Source organism: Heterocephalus glaber, unplaced genomic scaffold (genome assembly GCF_053883595.1).
Source record: "Heterocephalus glaber isolate CG9 unplaced genomic scaffold, H.glaber_assembly_v1.0 deba00000937, whole genome shotgun sequence".
Lineage (NCBI taxonomy): Eukaryota > Metazoa > Chordata > Mammalia > Rodentia > Bathyergidae > Heterocephalus > Heterocephalus glaber.
In genome coordinates, this window is record NW_028258173.1 from 15,079,798 (window position 1) to 15,098,265 (window position 18,468).

Here is an 18,468-nt window from a genome sequence, read left to right on the forward strand (position 1 = left end):
AAAAAACACCAACACAGTCCAAATTTAAATCCTTCAGATAATCATTAATAAGTACCACTTGATCAATTAGAGAACAAATGGAATACCAGTCACAAAAATGTTTAAACTAGGAGTTGGCATATTGTTTTTCAGTTAAGAGCTATTGTGCTTAATTTAGGTTTTATGGGTCACAAAGTCATTGTTGCAACTACTCCACTCAGCTACAATAGCATAAAAGCATTTACAGATAAGAAATAATAAATAAGTGAGCATGGATGGCTGTGTTCCATCCAATAAAACTATTTACAAAAACAGGTAGGGAGTCATATTTGGCCTACCATGTACAGAGTACCAACCCTTGGGAGACACTGTGTAGGCATACCAGGTTCAAGATCCAACTGACAGAGGTATTGGGAAGTATTCAAAGTAACCACCACCACTCGATGTTTAAGAATATCTTCTTTTTGAGGCATCTGAAAGGTGGAATGTGCGCTTGAGATCAAACAGTACTGATGGACAACTGGATGGACAGTCTTCACCCAGCGATTTCGGAAATAAACCCTATAAAAGAAGATTAATAGTTGCAATTTACACTTATTAATATCTTAACAGTATCTGATTATTAAAATATTAACATCGTTATTTTAAGAATATAATATCTAGAAATTTTTAAAAATATATTAATTGTCAACACTCTACAGATTAGAATCTAACATAAAATATCACTATATCCACTATGGCTGCCCCGTAGCCAAAAAAAAGATTTAAGCAGAAAGTATAGGTATTACCACAAAATAAATATCTAATTATTTTTAACTATTCAGATTAAACTTAAAACATTAGAAATGATATACAAACATGGGTGATACAAGAATTACAATTTTTAAGTTAAAAATCTTTCCATTATGGAGTGACTTTTTTCTAGAACATTCTTACAAAAATATATTAACTCCTATTTTAAATTATTTATGCTAATGAAAATATGAAATGGTATACTTATAAAAGAAATTCAAAAGTTTTGGCATATTGACTTTAGAAAAAAAAAATTCGGAGTGGGGGCAGTACTGGGGATTGATTCCCGAGCCTCTGCACCATTATAATCCCAACACTTTCTTTGGTTTTTATTCTGAGACAAAGTCCTACTAAGTTGTACAGGCTGGAATCAAACTTGTGATCCTCCTGCCTCAGCCTCCCACAGTGCTGGACTTACAGGGTTACACCACCATGATCAGCTACAAAATGTCTTATACCAGTATCTAAATAGACCTCTGTCTGAGGTTCTATAAATTTAAAAATAAATTTAAATTTTGAACAATCAGAAAGCCTTAAAGAGTGAAAATCTTGAGAAAGCATATCTTTTCCATTCAATAGAAAAATATTAACAGGCCTGGTATAGTAGATTACTAGCATAGTACAGAAATGACTCAACCATCCACCCATCCATCTCTAACCCACTCATATAACAAAGATCTATTTGGTATCTAGTATGTTACATCACAGAGGAAGAATGCATAGGGCTTGGGACTATCACAAAGCCTTTGGATTTACTCTAAGTTTAATGAAAAATCATCAGAATTTGACAGAGCAGTCATGACTTAAGTGACATAACTTGTTAAAGGACTGGTCCACTCCCCCACTCTTGGGGAGGTTACATTTCAATGTGCTAGTGAATGTTTAACAATCAGCTTTGGAGAGGAAGCTGGGTGGCAGTGTTTGCTGATTTATGTGGTGTAAAAACTACAACCACAGTTACTAGCATGGTTAACCATATGACATCACTGAACATGGATATGGGAAGATATGGACATGATCGGCTCTCACAAGCCAGTACAAGTTGGCTCCAACACGCCACTGAGTGGGGATGGAGGTGAGGGCATAGGGAAGAAGCAAGAGGACAGTTGAGTTACTGCAAGGATCTGGAAAACAGAAGTAGCTTGGACTAGGATGCTAACAGTGGAAATCTGATAATGGACAGATTCACTAGATACTTTTTTGAGACAGGGTCTCACTAAATAATTCAGGCTGGCCTTGAACTCACTATGTACCCCAGGCTGGCCTGAAACTTGATCCTCCTACCTCAGCCTCCCAAGTGCTGGAATTATAGGGATGTGCCACCATCCCTGACTAGATTCACTAGAGGTTTTAAGAATAATGCAAATAGGGCCAGGGATTTAGCTCAGTGGTTTTGCCGCCTGCTGTGCAGGCACAAGGACCCGAGTTGGATCCCCAGTACCAAATGAGGCCAGCCTGAACTACATAGTGAGACCCTATCTCAAAAAATGAGAGAGCTAGAGTGAGAGTGAGAGAGAGAAAATAAAATGAGAATTTACCACGAAGCTTAGCAACAAGAAAACCACTGTTGACCACAAAATAATGGTTTCAGAGTAGAAACAGGGAAGGATATCTGACTAGCTTGAGTTCACTGAAGAGAACAAGAGAGGAAGTAGAGTCAAGAAGCACAGACAACTGTTTAAGTTTTGCTTAAAGAAATGCAGATAAAGTCTCTTCTGTTGTTTCTTAAAATAGTGCAATAGAAAAGGATACAGGAGGGCCGGGGATTTAGCTCAATGCTTCCACTGCCTATGCCTGCCTTGCAAGTGCAAGGTCCTGAGTTTGATCCCTGGTACCAAAAAAAAAAAAAAAAAAGATACAGGAGAGGAAAAGCTATACAGAGAGAAAAGAATCAGAGCTCATCTACATGTGGACAGGTGGGTCTTACAAAGGAGGAAGAGGGCTGGGGATTTAGCTCAGTGGTTTCACCGCCTGCTGTGTAAGCGCAAGGACCTGAGTTTGATCCCCAGTACCAAAAAAAAAAAAAAAAACAAAGGAGGAAGAATGGATTAAGATAGAAGGGGAAGGGCCGGGGATTTAGCTCAGTGGCACCCTGCCTGCCTCACAAGCACAAGGTCCTGAGTTCATCCCTGGTACAAAAAAAAAAAAAAAATAGAAGGGGAAGTAGTTATTCAGCAGATAAAAGATGGAAAACACCTTAAAGTGAAATTGTGGACATTCTCTTCTGACTGCTCCTAATCCTTCAGTGAAATTACAAAGATCACCAGCTGGTGATTATTTTCAGTATTATTCCTTTTTGATAGTTAAGAAAACTGAAGCCCAAAGGGCTTACAGTCAGAACTCAAACCTGTGTCCCTACCCTCTCTAAGTCACATTTCTTATTTCCAATTTGGATTTAATAATTCAAACTCTCAAGGATTTGGGGAAACCAAATGAGATAACACACACACAGTATGCAGCACAATATCTAGCAGCAACAAACAGAAGTCCACTTCCCTTCACCCATAGCAAAGCTGAAACTAAAATGAGTATTTCTAATACTCAGCTAATATCCAATACACACTACACAAATGCAAAGAGTGACACTAAGACATCTGAGACAGATTAGGACATGGTAAAGCTGGCTGGGTAACTAGGTGTGACCTATTAATTATAAAACCCCAGGATACATGTAGAGAGCAGTTCCCAAATCCGTGGACTTCTCCTGAGAACTCAAGCAAGCTTTCCATAGAATGGCCTAGACCTGACATCAGCCTGAGGACTGGATGATGCAAAAAGGACAGTCCACATTGAATTTCTGCTATTGCATTCACTCTTCCATGGTGGCCTGCCCTCATGCTGTAGGATGTACTTCCTTCCCTACTTTTACTTGGCCCAAACTTGCTCTACAGAACCTGTTTCTTTTCCTATCTTTAATAAATACTTTGCGGGCCAGGGATTTAGCTCAGTGGTTCCGGCGCCTGCCTCACAAGCGCAAGGTCCCGAGTTCCATCCCCGGTACCAAAATAAATAAATAAGTAAAATACAACTTTGCTACCATTTGTGCTTGTCTTGACCAATTCTTTGCTCAGGACAGAAAGAACCTAGAAACCTCCTTCAGAAGGAGATTCTAGTAGCCCCAAACTTGGTAACAATATGAATATAAGCAGCCAAACTAATTAAGACTTGTTTTCTACTTCATCCAGAAATATGTAAGGTGAGATGTTATTTTATTTAATAAGCCATTACCTGAAACAAAGGTAGTTTTTACTAGGCTTTAGGCAAAATAGGAAGATCTGCTTCTTAGTGTTCCATCAGCTAAACTACATGTACTACAAACGTACTAATAAAGTAAAAATGTTAAAAAAAAGAAAAATATTAGTATAAAGTTGGTGACCTTTTTAAATTAAAAATCTTATAAAAATATTTTTAATCCCTCAAGCCAAAGTAGAATTAAATTCATTTTTCCCATTTTCATTCAATTCAAGTCCATGCTTGAAAGTGATATTTGGTGCAAGGGAAATTTTACTCACTATAGATATAGATACTCTAGAAATGACAGAAGAATTACACTTTCTACTCTTTATAAGATCACTTTTTACAAAAGATAAAAAATAAGCATTGGTTCACTTGGAAACATCTCTAGATGCATCAAAGATAGTCATGAAATACATCCTAATGACTACTGATCCTATTCTACCTGTCTAAATACTCAATTTACCAATAAGAAAATACTAAAGGACTACAAAATTAAGAGCCATAGTTTCAAACAAGAATTTTATTCACCCCCCCCAGCTAAACTATTCATTAAATCTGATTGTAGAACAAAGGCAGTTTTAAGGTCCAAAGGCTCAAAACTGTCTCTTATTCACCTCAGAAGAGCTGAAAACACCACATATTGTTTGTATGAAAAGATATGCACCACCAATAGCAAGGTGGAAAATCAAGAAAGAGGAAGACCTAAGATCCACAAAGTGAAATTTAGTACAGGAAAGAAGAAAAAGAAATTCTCAAGATGATGGCAAAAAGAAGTGTCAGGATAACAAAAAAATAGTTCAGAAAGAGATATAAGCTAAACCCCAGAAGCTAGTCTCCAGGAGAAAAAAATCATCTAAGAGTTTTGACAGGCATTTACAGAGTTACTTTATGATATAAAGATCTGATCAAACTGTCTAGAAAATGAAGCAAATGAAATAAATAAGTAAATAAGGATTACTGATGCTACAACAAAATCAAAAAAGCTCATGAAAGGAAATATTATTTGCTAGGAGCAAAGAATTTACAATATCATTATAATGAAAACACTAAAAATGAAATTACCATAATAGTCAAAAAGATCTAAAACCAAATTAAGATATAATAGTTTATATATGATGATTATAGAGAAGTAGAAATAAATATCAGAAGAAACATCCAAAAGGGTCAAAATTATTTGTCCGTCACGTTTGACAGGCAGCAGACAAGAAAAAGGAGATATTTTTTTACTACCAATTTTAAAATGTGACCTTTTAAATACTATATGCATGATTTTCTTATAAATGTAAACACTGGTCAAAAACAAAGGCTTTCTAATTATTTGGATCATTATGGATAAAAGAAATTGCCAATATTTGAATTTAAGCTCTCAATTACAGATAGCTTTTTAAAATTAAAATGTTTAATCAGACCAGCAAAGCAGAATTTACTTTCAAATAATATCTCATTTTACAAACTATCTGCTATGACTCCACTCATAACTAACCCCAGCATGTATAACATTAAGTATGTGAATGACTAGAACATAAACTCCAAAATATAAGTAATGTTCATCTTTGGCTGGTGAGATTATAATTTTTATTTTCTCCTTTGTGCTTTTCTATATTTTCCTCAATGGATATTTCATTGTAAAAAAGAAAAGAGTGGGATGGGGCCGGGGATTTAGCTCAGTGGTTCCACCGCCCGCCTCGCAAGTGCAAGATCTCGAGTTCGATCTCTGGTACCAAAAAATAATAATAATAAAAAGAAAAGTGTGGGTTTTCAAATTACTCATTAACTAACTCCAAAAAACTGCTTCATTCTCCAAGATAAGAAAATTAAGTTCTAAATCTACTACTTTTTCAAGTATTTTCTTTATACTTCCATTTTTTTTAATTCATTAATTCTACTGGTACATTTTAGGTATACAATATGACATTCATCATTGGGAATTTGCACCTTTACATGATGTATCGTGGTTCTTATTTTTTCCCCCTTCCCCTCCCCCGCTTCACGTCCTCCACTCCTCCCTATTTACAAAGACTTTGTTTCCATTTTTTTCCTTTTCTCCTATTTATTCCTTTCCCTTTTTCCTTTCCCCTACCCCTCTCACTTCCCCTTCCCCTTTGGACCTTTTCTTCCTATTTCACATTATTATACATTTTGATCTTCATTTACACTTTCAGTTTCTCACACCAGAGAAACTATTCATTATTTACATATGTGTGTCCTATTTATTTCACCTAAGAGTATGGCCTCAATGTGCATCCATTTAGCTATAAATGTCTCTAACTTCTCATTCTTTATGGCCAAGCAGTACTTCATTTTTTTTAAAAAAAACCACATCTTCTTTATCCAGTCTCCAGTTGATGGGCAATTGGGCTGTTTCCAAGTTTTGGCTCTTACAAACTGTGCCGCTATGAATATAACCTAACAAAAGATGGGTTTTAATGTTCATCTATGACAACCCTACCACCTTCAAATGTCAAATTACCCATGCTAAGTGGACCAAGATTTGATGGGGCTTTATTCCACTGTTTCCAAGGCAAGCACTGTATGATAAACTGAAACTATCATGTTTCCTATGCAACACACGCACAAACACACAAACACAGGGCTCTCTATACATTATACAAGAAAAGAAAACAACCTATCTCCATTTGAGTAAAAACACTTACAGCAAAAATGCTATTCAATTTTCACTCATGAGCCAAAAAATAAAAAAGATTTGAATCTGAAGTGAACTAGTAAGATTATAATCTGAAGTAAACTAGTTATTAGTGAATTTATCCTTCAATAAATACATTTTCATTTATAGTGATTACATTTAAGATTTTCTTATTAAATACAACTGGATTTTACTTAAATAATTACTTCTGCCTCAATTTGTCTTCTAAAATAAAAACAGAATTTAGGGCTGGGGATTTAGCTGAGTGGCACTGCTGCCTGTCTCCTAAGCACAAGGTCCTGAGTTTGATCCCCGGTACAAAAAAAAAAAATTTAGCAGCAAAATCTGTAACAGGCCACACTATTTTTCTCTCTCCTTTTCAAAAAGCCATTTCAAAAATCATTCAAATGTCTCTGATTATGATTATTAAAGAATTAAATAGCATTTTTTCACTTTTTCACGCCTAGGCTCAACAAGAAAGAAAAAGTTAGTGAATCACGTGGTTAGAAATTAATTTATAGACAATAATAATTTAAACAACCTAGGCCATGACATATTAGTTTGTAAAATGGCAAAACTAAATATTAATTCATATTACAATGAAAGCAAATGGTATAGTAAATAACCACTTAATGACTCTTGTTTTCTGAAGAAAAGGATTTTTATTCCCCCAAACCCTGTATTTAAATATATCTAGAGTGGCTACATATACTCAGTGACATTTCTGAATCAATCTAAAATTTTATTTGAGACTTGTAGTAGCAAAAAGTTGTAAATGCCAATCAATTACTTTTAGTTATAGAAATAATTTCAATATTTCACACTTCTCTAACATGTAGCTTCCAAGAAATTACATGCATAGTCACAGTCAAATTTTATTTCCAGAAAGAACTGTCACTGCATGACTATTCTGCCATGTAAAATATGTTGCAATTTTAATTAAATTAGACTTACATTAATCATGTTTATATTTTTAGTATACTAATGTTTAGAGATTCTTATCAAAATCTACTCAAATTGTAACAACATTTTTACATATAAACTTAAAAAAGGATGTCTTTTTTTCAGTTTTTAATGTTAAAGAAATGGTCAAATTCTTTTACATTTTGCTTAATTTAAATGATTTCTTTAAAAGATATAACCTGTAAATGCCAATGCACAGTTAAAGATTTTGGTATTTCCAAAGTTACTAAAATCTTTACAGACACCTTTTCTTAAGAATAACAAAGTATGACACAGATACATAATAAGCCTTTAAAAATACCTGAGAGGTCTTGCCTGGGGATTGCCTGCTTCTACATATGGATGTAAATAATCCTTTATGTAGAGATCAGCAGCACTATTAGAATGGGTGCAAATGAGAATCCTGCTGAAATAAATGGTGCAAATAAAAAGAATGATAAAACACAAAACTATTCAAGCAATATAATACCAAAAAAAAAAGCAGTGGCCGTCTTAATAGTATACATTCAACCTACTCAGCACTCTCTAACATATTACTCAATAATGTCTTTAGAAAATTATATCACTCTATTAGCTAAAAATAAATTCCCCACATTATTTTTAAATCTACATATTAAAAAGTGTCTTTTAAACCCAGCTCTTTGGGCTCTAACATGTAACAAACTCCTTAGCAGATTTTTAAGTTTTGATGGCTATTATTTTTTACATTTCCAATTTTTAAAAATTGTTTTTAGAGAATTCATATTTTAGTGCTCTGAGGTTTTGGTTTGTGCTTTCCCCCTCTCTCTCTGTTTCTCTCTCTGTCTCTATCTGCCTGTCTCTCCCTCGTACTTGGGATTGAGCCCAGAGCATTGTACATGTGCTCTACCACTGAGCTACATTTCCAGCTCCCTAGGTTTGTTTTTTGTTGTTTTTGTTTTTAATTTTTAAGAGCTGGGTGAAAATTGTCCTGCTGGGCCCCCTCATTTTGTATTTGAAATAAGAACAGTAGAAGTATCCTGCTAGTGAAATACAGGCACATGTCTCATGCCCTCACCTAGTCTCCTGCTGCTGCAGTATATGCTTAACAGCTTGAGCTAATGTAAATGTTTTGCCCGTCCCGTAGGGTCCAATGATAAGGACAGGTGGCAGCTGGATGGAAAGTGGAGTGGTAATGGCCAAAACAGCTTCTTTCTGTTTTGCATTTAGTCGAGGATCCAACTGTTCATCCCATTGTCTGTGGAAAATTAAGAACGTAAGTTATTTTAAATATATGCATCTTACTAATGAACAGAACACAATAGACAAGTATCCTGATTTTTACTGAACTAGTAAAACAACTGAAATAACACAGCATCTATAACAACTAATGCTATTCTAAACCCATATTTTAGGAAATTACCCAACAGTCACCATAGGGTGTTTTACCATGTACATCAAAAGTAACTTTAATTATCTTGTCCGAGTGTAAATATAAAAAACTTCTGTCAACTAATGTAAAGAAATTAAATGATTCTAGTTTAGACGCTGCCAAGTTCGTTATGATGTTTCAAAAATGTAATTTCCCTTTGTTACATAAAAAAATCAGAAAAAGCCAGGCATGGTGGCACACGCCTGTAATCCCAGCACTTGGGAGGCTGAGGCAGGTGGATCACTGGGAGTTCAAGGCCAGCCTGGGCTACATAGTGAGATCCTGTCTCAAGGAAAAAAAAAAAAAAATCCATCCAAAACAACCCAGGAAACTTTTTCTGATAATAATGAAATATTCATTTATTTACATAGCAAATAAAATACAAAAGGAAAACTCATTGAATTTCAAATTCTAATTCATTGAAAGGTCTCTTTAAGGTTTAAAACAAGAGGAAAAGAAAAACCTGTAAGTCTCTGATTGTTACCAAATTTTTATAAAATCTTAATTTAGAAAATAAAATAAATTTTAATGTATCCAAAACCAAACAATATGAAAAATTTTCTAGTATTTTTCACAGACATAAATCATTCATAGATATCCTTTTTTTCAGAGCCTATAACACCTGTCATGGTAATACAGATGGCTACTATAACAAGATCTATCCTAGTAGTGGCCAATCTATGAGCTGGCTGTTTTGCAGATTTAAATGGACAGCAGATGCTGAAACAGATCAAACTAAGTGGAGAAGCAACAGCATTCTTTCTCACACCTATAATTAAAGCACTAAATATCAAGACAATTATGGTAAAAACAATAGGGATATGAACCAAAATAGGAAAGGTATGTAAAGATTCTCTTAGAAACTGAGCAAAGTACCCACAAAATAATCCTGAAATAGGAAGACAGAGTTTAGACAGGAAAATTCCCTCTCTGTGAGGCTACGTGCTACTTAATCAGAAGTTAGTTATAAAAGAAGAATCATCACTATGCTTTTTGTTCTTAAAAAACAAATTCAAACCTACAATGTATGTTATCTTTGACCAATAATCTCACACCTCCCCTCTAAAATTTAAAAATATAAAATCTTAAACTCTGACCACATAAATACTGCATTACTTATTTTTCTGAACTTTAAAAATTTTTAAGTTAAAACAAAAAGAAAAAAAGAACACTGAGTAGTGGTAGTATGTTTTTTTGAAAGCTGTTTACTAAATCTCAAGCACTTTGCTTCAGAGTTCCTTTGCATTAACCAGTTTATTTATTCATTGTTCTCCCAGTAACTAGCAATGTTCCATCTTTTATAAGTGAGGAAAGACTTTAGGTGATCCCTAAGTCCAGACCTGATATATGTAGTGGGCACTGAAGAATGGTCTGTAACATTCAGAGCATTCTTCTTTGCCTTCCCCTACTATTGGGCCTGGCCAACACTCCATTTCCCAGCCTCTTTTGCTGGAATTAGGAAGAAGTCCCTCAGAAGCCCTTTTACATGCAGATGAAACCTCACTAATGATTATTTTTTTTAAGTAGAAGAAAACCTTTCTTGCTCCATTACCTTCCTCCTTCAGCTGGCTGGAAGAGTATGCAGTAAATAAATCTACAACAGCCATCACACAAACCATGAGATAAGAGCATCAAGAAGAATTATCAGCATGCTAATATTGGCAGAGGAAAGAGAGACCTGATGGCACTGTTACGCCCCTGCACCAGCCATGAATCACCTACCTCTAGACTTCTATCTCTACTTGGTTTAACCAGTTCAGGAAACTGTTACCTGCATCCATACCTGACCTCTATGATTCTGATACCTGTCCCCTAATCCCCAATGCTTCCTTTATCTGTACATGGAGATGATGATACTTACAATCAAATGATTACAGACCCAATGAGATAATACATACATGTACATAAACTATTCACTTAAAGCTGTTTGGGCAAACAATTGGGCAATAAAGATACATTTCATTTTAGTTTCTACAATATTCTCTGAGAATTCCATTACTTAACGAGTGTACACTTTTTAAAACTAAAACTTAAAAAAGAAAACATACTCTCTGCTTTCAAATCTAGGGACTTCAATTAAGAATGACAGATATGGGCCAGGGATTTAGCTCAGTGGTTCCACCACCTGCCTCGCAAGCGCAAGGACCTGAGTTCGATCCCCAGTACCAAAAAAAAAAAAAAAAGAATGATAGATATAAGATTATATACATAAGTACAAATCTAAGGGATTAATGACAGACTTACAGGTGTAATTCTGAAATATGTCAATATCTCTTTTTATGCAACCCATTCTGCTTATCAATTGTTTCAGTGTAAATAAGTGCTTCAGAGCAGATCAGAAACTTTATCAATGTCAGTCATCTCTGTAATTTCTGGCAATGAATAATGAATATGTAAAGAAAGCCAATGATTAAAACAAATTGTATTTATTGTACCACCGCTTATTATGGGAAAGATTTACAATATATATGCTATGAATCATTTTTGATTTTCACAATTTAAAACAATGTAAAGTCTCCCCAAATTTATTCTGACTAAAATAAAATAAAATAAAAATTCATTCTCAGAACCAAATTAATTCAAAGTCTTCTCTTCCTCTGGCATAACACATTGTTATAATTAATTTATAGACTACATGCTCAAAAATAATTTCTCAACTTCATATACCTATCTAATTATACATTACTCCAGAAAAGATGTTAAATGTCTTCTCAATATATCCTAGACCAGGAACTTTCTAATTACTATTTATATTACAGTAGTAAGAAGTCTTTTTCTGGTTGAAAGCTTTCCACTACTAACACTTTTCTGTTAACTTTTGCAGTTAACATAGGTGTGTGTGATATCTTATACATAATTATCAGATAGGAACATACCAAGTAAAAATACTTAAAAGTTTACTGGTATGATGTCACATGTGAAAAGTTAATTTTAATCTTTAAATTTGAACTTATTAACTTGAATCTGTCAAATACTGATAATGTGCAAGACCTTGTTGATATGAAAAATAAATAAGGTGCAGTCTCTTAACAAAGCTCAGAGTCTAGTGAGAAAAGCAGAAATAGACAACACTGACAAAAATTAATTGAAGTGAAATTATATTTGAAAGTACAAAACCATTCCTAGCATATGCTAGGCACTCAAAAAATAATTATTGAAATAATAAAATGGAAAGCCTGGGTTCATCTACTTGAAAGAGAAAGCACTTGAGCTGGATGATATCAGGCAAAGATTATTTCAAAGAGAGAAAATTACATAAAGACAAAGAGAAAGGGCAGGGGGAAGGGGAACATACAGAGTTGTTTAATAGGTATAGTTTTAATTTTGCAAGATGAAAAGGTTCTGGAGACTGGACTACACACACTTAAGGTGGTCGACATGGTAAATTTCATGTTATATGGATTATGCCACAATTTTTTAAAAAGTTTTTTAAAAGAGCAACAAAAAGATAAAGAGCCAAATATGTATAGGCTGAATCAAATAAACTTCAAGGCAATGTAATAATGGCTAGACCACGGGGACAGGGAAAAAAGGAGCGTCGAGCCGAAAACACTGAAAGAACTCAGAAAAGCTACTGCTAGAAAGCAGAGTCAATGAAACCATGGAACAGAGCTCTGTATTCGGCTCTCAAACTTTACTGACACATCAAGAAGTCTTCAGAGATTTGTGAGCAGTGAAATTACATGATTATTTTACAAAACTAACTCTGGAAGAAATGTGTAGATTGGAACAGACAATGGGGACACAAACAGCAAGAGAAAAGACCAATTAGAATGCTACAGAAAACAGTCCAGAAGAATGGAAAGAAAGGGATGAATGCAGAGAAGCTAAACCAAATGAGAGTGGAGATGTCACTGGATTTTCACAATTAGATCACAATTACTTTCAGGGCAGGGAGCAAGAAGTAAACCTACATCACTTTAAATAGAGAAGAATACTGGAAACCTGCAAACTATTCCCTCTCAAGAATTTTGACAGTAAAGAGAAGATACGGAGATAAGGCAGTAAGGGCATGCAAAAACATAGAAATGATTTGAGTTTTGGGTTGTAAGAGTGTTTTATTTTGTTTTTAGGACCAGAAAATATGAAATGTTAGGGGAACTGATACATGCCTCTTCTGGGCCTGGCTCATACAAATGTCCCACATGGTCTTTTATGCTTATTCTTCCCCTGTCAACACCCGGAGAGCCTTGAAAACCAATTACTGAAAATGCCAGGGCCTCCCTGTACAGCCACCCTGCCATGGCTGAATTGACATAAGTGATGAATAAGCTTCCATTGTGTAGAGATTACTTAAATGGTGAAATTAAAAAAAGAAAAAAAGAAGGTAGAGTGAGCTGAGCAAGACAAGGGCCAACTGGACAAAACCCAACAAAGAGGGCACTTGGGAGGCTGAGGCACGATTGCCATGAGTTTGAGGCCAGCCTGGGCTATACAGTGTGTTCAAGGCCAGCCTGAACTACACAGTAAGACCCTGTCTCAACAATAAATAAATTAAATTAAATAAAATGAGGATGAAAAGAAATATTCAGTCTTACAAATGTCATGGCTGTCTATTTGGAAGACAAAAACAGAAGTATCTTCTTTAATTTCATATAAAGACATACCAAAGAGAATGGAAGCAGAATAATATTTACATAACCATTACCTTGAGGGCAGTTTCTAAACAATATCTTCTACCCCACTTTGTTAAATCACAGTATCTACATTCAAAAATTAACTATTCAAACCACTTTAGAAAGCCCCTACTTTTCCCATTCAATTTCTACTCAGAAATATTCCTCAACTGCTTGGCACACATACTAACAAGTTAATGCTGTTAAGAAAGGCAGTAGAACTTATTTAGAATGTGAGGGAAAGCAAAGAAAATAGATCATGAACCTCAAACGTTTCAATCTAAGGTTTCCTTTAATCTCCCTTAACTATTAAAATGTCTCCTGAGGAACATAGGCAATCCTTCTTATAGAAGTATGCTTGAGTTCTCTGATACAGACATTCAACTTAATATTAACATACTTCCTTTATTAAGACATCCCCTTTCTGTACCTGTTGGGACTCCAAGGTATAGTGGGAGTCATACTGATGTCTGGAAACAATACTCCATTGTCCTTGATCCTGTCTAATGCATAATGCATTTCACAGAGGGGTAATCGATTCAATTGAAACTGAAGTTCAACCTGAAATACAAAAGGTATTTTTTTTTTTTTGGTACCGGGGATCGAACTCGGGTCTTTGCACTTGCGTAGCAGGCGGCGAAACCACTGAGCTAAATCCCCAGCCCACAAAAGGCATTTTTGAAAAAAGGATTAAAGCAAACATTAAAGCTGGCAGCTTACTAGAATACTTTGTGGAAACAATAGGGACAAGTTTAGAGATTCTTTTAAAGTGTAATTATACTCTAATAGTAGTGTGGATAGCATTTGCTTTGTTTATTTAGGACCAGGCACTATGATAAGCACTTTACCTGAATTATCTCACTTAATAGTACTAATGGTGCATATACTGTTACTAACCACATTTTACATACTAAGAAACTGAGACGCTTATAAATTAATCTCTAGATAAATTCCATCAAGAATACACTTGATAAAATATAACATCTGTAGGGCCGGGGATTTAGCTCAATGGTTCCGGCGCCTGCCTTGCAAGCACAAGGTCTCGAGTTCGATCCCTGGTACCAGAAAAAAAAAAAAATAGAGTATCTGTGAAATATCATATCTTGAATAGTAACCAGCCTTTTTACACCATACCAATTAACTAAGAATGAATAATATTCAACAAATTTTATGTTTAAAAGGAAAGAGGTTGGACTTCCAGTTAAACATGACTGAACACATAATTCAACTAAAACCTTTAAATACAGAGAAAAAGAACAGATACGACTACAGACAAGAGATGTTCCTATGATACAGCTTTAAGTAGTTTCTCATGTGTTTTCCCACTGCTGATTTAAACTCTAAAAATACTTGAACCTTGTATAGAACTGTAATATTCTAGATGTTAATTAAATTTTTAAAAATCAATTTTCTCAGGGCCGGGGATTTAGCTCAGTGGTGCCGTCACCTGGCTTGAAAGCGCAAGGTCCTGAGTTCAATCCCCGGTAGCACAAAAAAAAAAAAAAAAAAAAATCCATTTTCTCTGGGAGTTACTAACAGTCAAATTCTCAACCCATCAGTGTAAGACTTCAAAGTTAACTGTTAATACTTTTGCTTATAGTAGAAGGTAAACCAAATCAGAAGGAGGATATTAGCTGACAATGGGACTTCAGACACCCATGGTCAAGGTGTGACTTTCAAACATACCTGTGTGTCACAGTCAGGCCGAAGATTAAGTTCTTCACAGCATTCCCTGGATATCCGTAAAAATATATATTCTTTCGTTTTTTCTTCAATAGTAGCTTCATAAACCTTCTCTTTGGTTCCCTGGGTCTGTACTAACTTCTCTTTAGGAACTGGTAATAAATAAACAGCATTGACTTTGGTCATCACCAGTCGTCCAGCCAAAGTATCTTCAGAAAGTGTCTCAGTAAGCTTAAAACGACCAAAAAGTTGTCCGTTTTGGGCATACTTTGCACCTCCAGAAACTCCAGTGAGCATGAAGCTTGCTAGAATCTGCAATTGCACTTTTAGGTTGAATCTAAATCAGACACAGAAAACTAGTTTGAATATTTTACATCAAAACCATAAAAACTAGAAGAGTCAAACAAAAATCAAATATAAACATACCAAAAACTGTAACTTCTATCAATTTCACTCTATAATGCTAAAGACTACATACTAGCTTTCTGCCATAAATTCAAACTTTGCAAGACTCTCTTTCAATAGTGTTACTGAATAACAACCAGAATAAACTTGTATTCACGGGGACAAGGAGGCAGAGCTCATGGAGAACTTTGGAGAACTTTATTAGACAATAGAAGGGTGCTCACACTTCCATAGGTGCACATGAATATGAGAGAACACATGTGAAAGAGGCACAGAGAGGGCCGGGGATTTAGCTCAGTGGTTTCGCTGCCTGCTGTGCAAGCACAAGAACCAGAGTTCGATCCCTGGTACCAAAAAAAAAAAAAGAGGCACAGAGAAACAACACTGACTTACAAGGACAAACACAAAGCTCTGAGAGAATGACTGGCACTTGTCATTTACCATATAAAATGGGACTGGTGATGTTATTATGATAAAAAGTAAGGGACACACTTCCTACTTTTTCTTAGGTTTAAAAATTCTCAATGAAAAAATCAAATTGTTTAATATCTTTGGGGAAAAAGCTACATTTAATGGTATTATTGTTTTCAGATCTTCTGTATATGTATGTATATGCATATGTATGTATATGTTCTGTATATGTATATATGACATCAAGAATATCCTGCACTTGCAAGCGCAAGGTCCTGAGTCTGATCTCCGGTACAAAACAAAGAATATCTTAAGAAAGAAACACTTTTTAAAAACATTATAAATGTCTTTAATGGAAATGTGTATTGTTTGTATATCAGAAAATCAGCTACTGTTATATTAAAATTTTGAACATCCATTCATATAAAGTTACAAATTACAAGGACATTTACTAAACGTCTTGTCCACCTTAAAGTCATCAGTGACTATCCTAGCAGCTAACACTTTGAAAGCTCAATAAATTTTGTTCACTGAATATTCATTTCTGTAATTTTCTGATTTTTTTCCAGGCACCATATTCTCATTTCAATCATTTTACGTTATTCTCTAACAAATTCTTGAAATTCTGTCTTAGGCAATATATTAAAATTTTACTGTTATATCCATTTTAGAATCTGCTATCCCCAAACACTTGATTAACATTTAGCAGGCAAGAAAAATTAACCTCACAGTTTTAGACCAACAAGAGAATCCTCTTGTTGACATTTAGTTGTGCCTCGTGACAAAGCTCTTGAAGTAGAGTCATGAGAAAAATAAAACACTAAGAAGTACAGCTTTTCCCACAGAAGATTAATCATATATTCAAGATGAAGATATTACAGACTTTCTACCGGAAGTTCCAGCAGCAATACTTAATTTTTCTAAATTAGTAACAAATTAAAACAAATTCCATTAGTAATCTCTCTTGGGTATTAAAATAATATGCATCTTTGAAACTTAACTCAGAAATACCTAAAAATACAAAATATGTTTACAAAATATATCATAAAATATAAAATAATTTATAATTAACAAAGATATTTCTTCCTAAAAGGAAAAGCCATCTGTCCATTGTTGCACGCTACATTTCAAAATCAATCTTTATGCTTAACATAATTTCTAACCTTTTGGGTAATTATAGAATAACCAACCAATTTTTCAAAAATTTTAAAACCATACTTCTAGCTAATGGGAAATATGGCTTTATCAAACATATCAATAGTTGTATCTCTTAATATTTTAATTTTTTAAAAATGTCAAAGCTATGTAGTGAATTTCTTTTCACTGGATTTTTGACTATGTGAACAACAAAAATCAACCAAAGTAACAAGACAATCCCTAGGGTTAATGAAGCAGAGCAACAGTACCAAAGTCTAACCAACAGAGGCCACATCTATCTTCCTGATAAAAAGTGCACTCCATGTTAGGCCTGTCATGGCAGCTGATGGCACTGAGAAGCCAGGCACAATGACCTGATTAAGCATGCCACCACACACTTTAATGGACACAGTGCTTCAGCCAAAGTAAATTTCTTTTGAAAATATATCTCTTTAACAGCTTCAAGGTAGAATCTATTTAATACACATCAACATGTGGCTGAAGATAAGTAAAAACAGATCACAAAAGAAGTCAGAATGCATTTTCCTTATTACTTATACATATTTCACACTGTAACACCATACTCTTAATTTCTGGACTGTTTTTAAAAATCATCTCTTTTTGGGCCGGGGATTTAGCTCAGTGGTTTCGCTGCCTGCTGCGCAAGCACAAGGACCCGAGTTCAATCCCCGGTACCAAAAAAAGAAAAATCATCTCTTTTTAAGAAGATAAATTCATTACTAAATTCAAGTTCAAGTCAAAAAATATATTTTTTCTATAGTCTTAGGAGCTTTCATTCACTCTACTTTCAAGGAAAGAATGCTAAGATGATTATTTCAAAGGTACAGTTCAATTCTTATCAAAATGTAAGAAACCAGTATGAATTCCCTTTATACTACTTTCATTTTTAGTACTTAAAATTACTTAAATTGTCAAAATTCTTTCACTGACATAATCTCTCAACATTGGAAATATACTACCAATCCTGTGGTAGGTCTGATTACAACGTCACAAAGGGGGGTATTTCAGTGACTACAGAACAGACCTATTACCGTCAATACACATCCAAATCATTCACAGATGAGTTCATTTACCCATACCATTGTTTTCTATCTTTAAATCAGGTCTCAAACCACAATAGAACAGTTCCAACAATAACTTGGGTTTGCTCTGGTGACCGATACGGACTGAACAGACACACAAAACAACTC

The 18,468-nt window shown here is 34.7% G+C and overlaps 1 protein-coding gene across 10 annotated transcripts in view; it reads right to left on the bottom strand.

The window, feature by feature from the left end:
- Window positions 1–18,468, bottom strand: part of Helz (helicase with zinc finger) — a 156,565-nt gene that overhangs the window by 79,010 nt on the left and 59,087 nt on the right. For 7 of the 10 annotated variants that reach the window (XM_087208592.1, XM_087208588.1, XM_087208591.1 and 4 more), the window contains 5 exons: window positions 15,308–15,641; window positions 14,052–14,182; window positions 8,652–8,831; window positions 7,917–8,021; window positions 362–540 (listed from right to left, as the gene is read on the bottom strand). In XM_087208592.1, the coding sequence (XP_087064718.1) occupies window positions 362–540; window positions 7,917–8,021; window positions 8,652–8,831; window positions 14,052–14,182; window positions 15,308–15,641 (929 nt within the window). The remainder of the gene's footprint in view (window positions 1–361; window positions 541–7,916; window positions 8,022–8,651; window positions 8,832–14,051; window positions 14,183–15,307; window positions 15,642–18,468) is intronic. The other 3 variants (XM_087208594.1, XM_087208595.1, XM_087208596.1) reach the window with 1 other exon arrangement.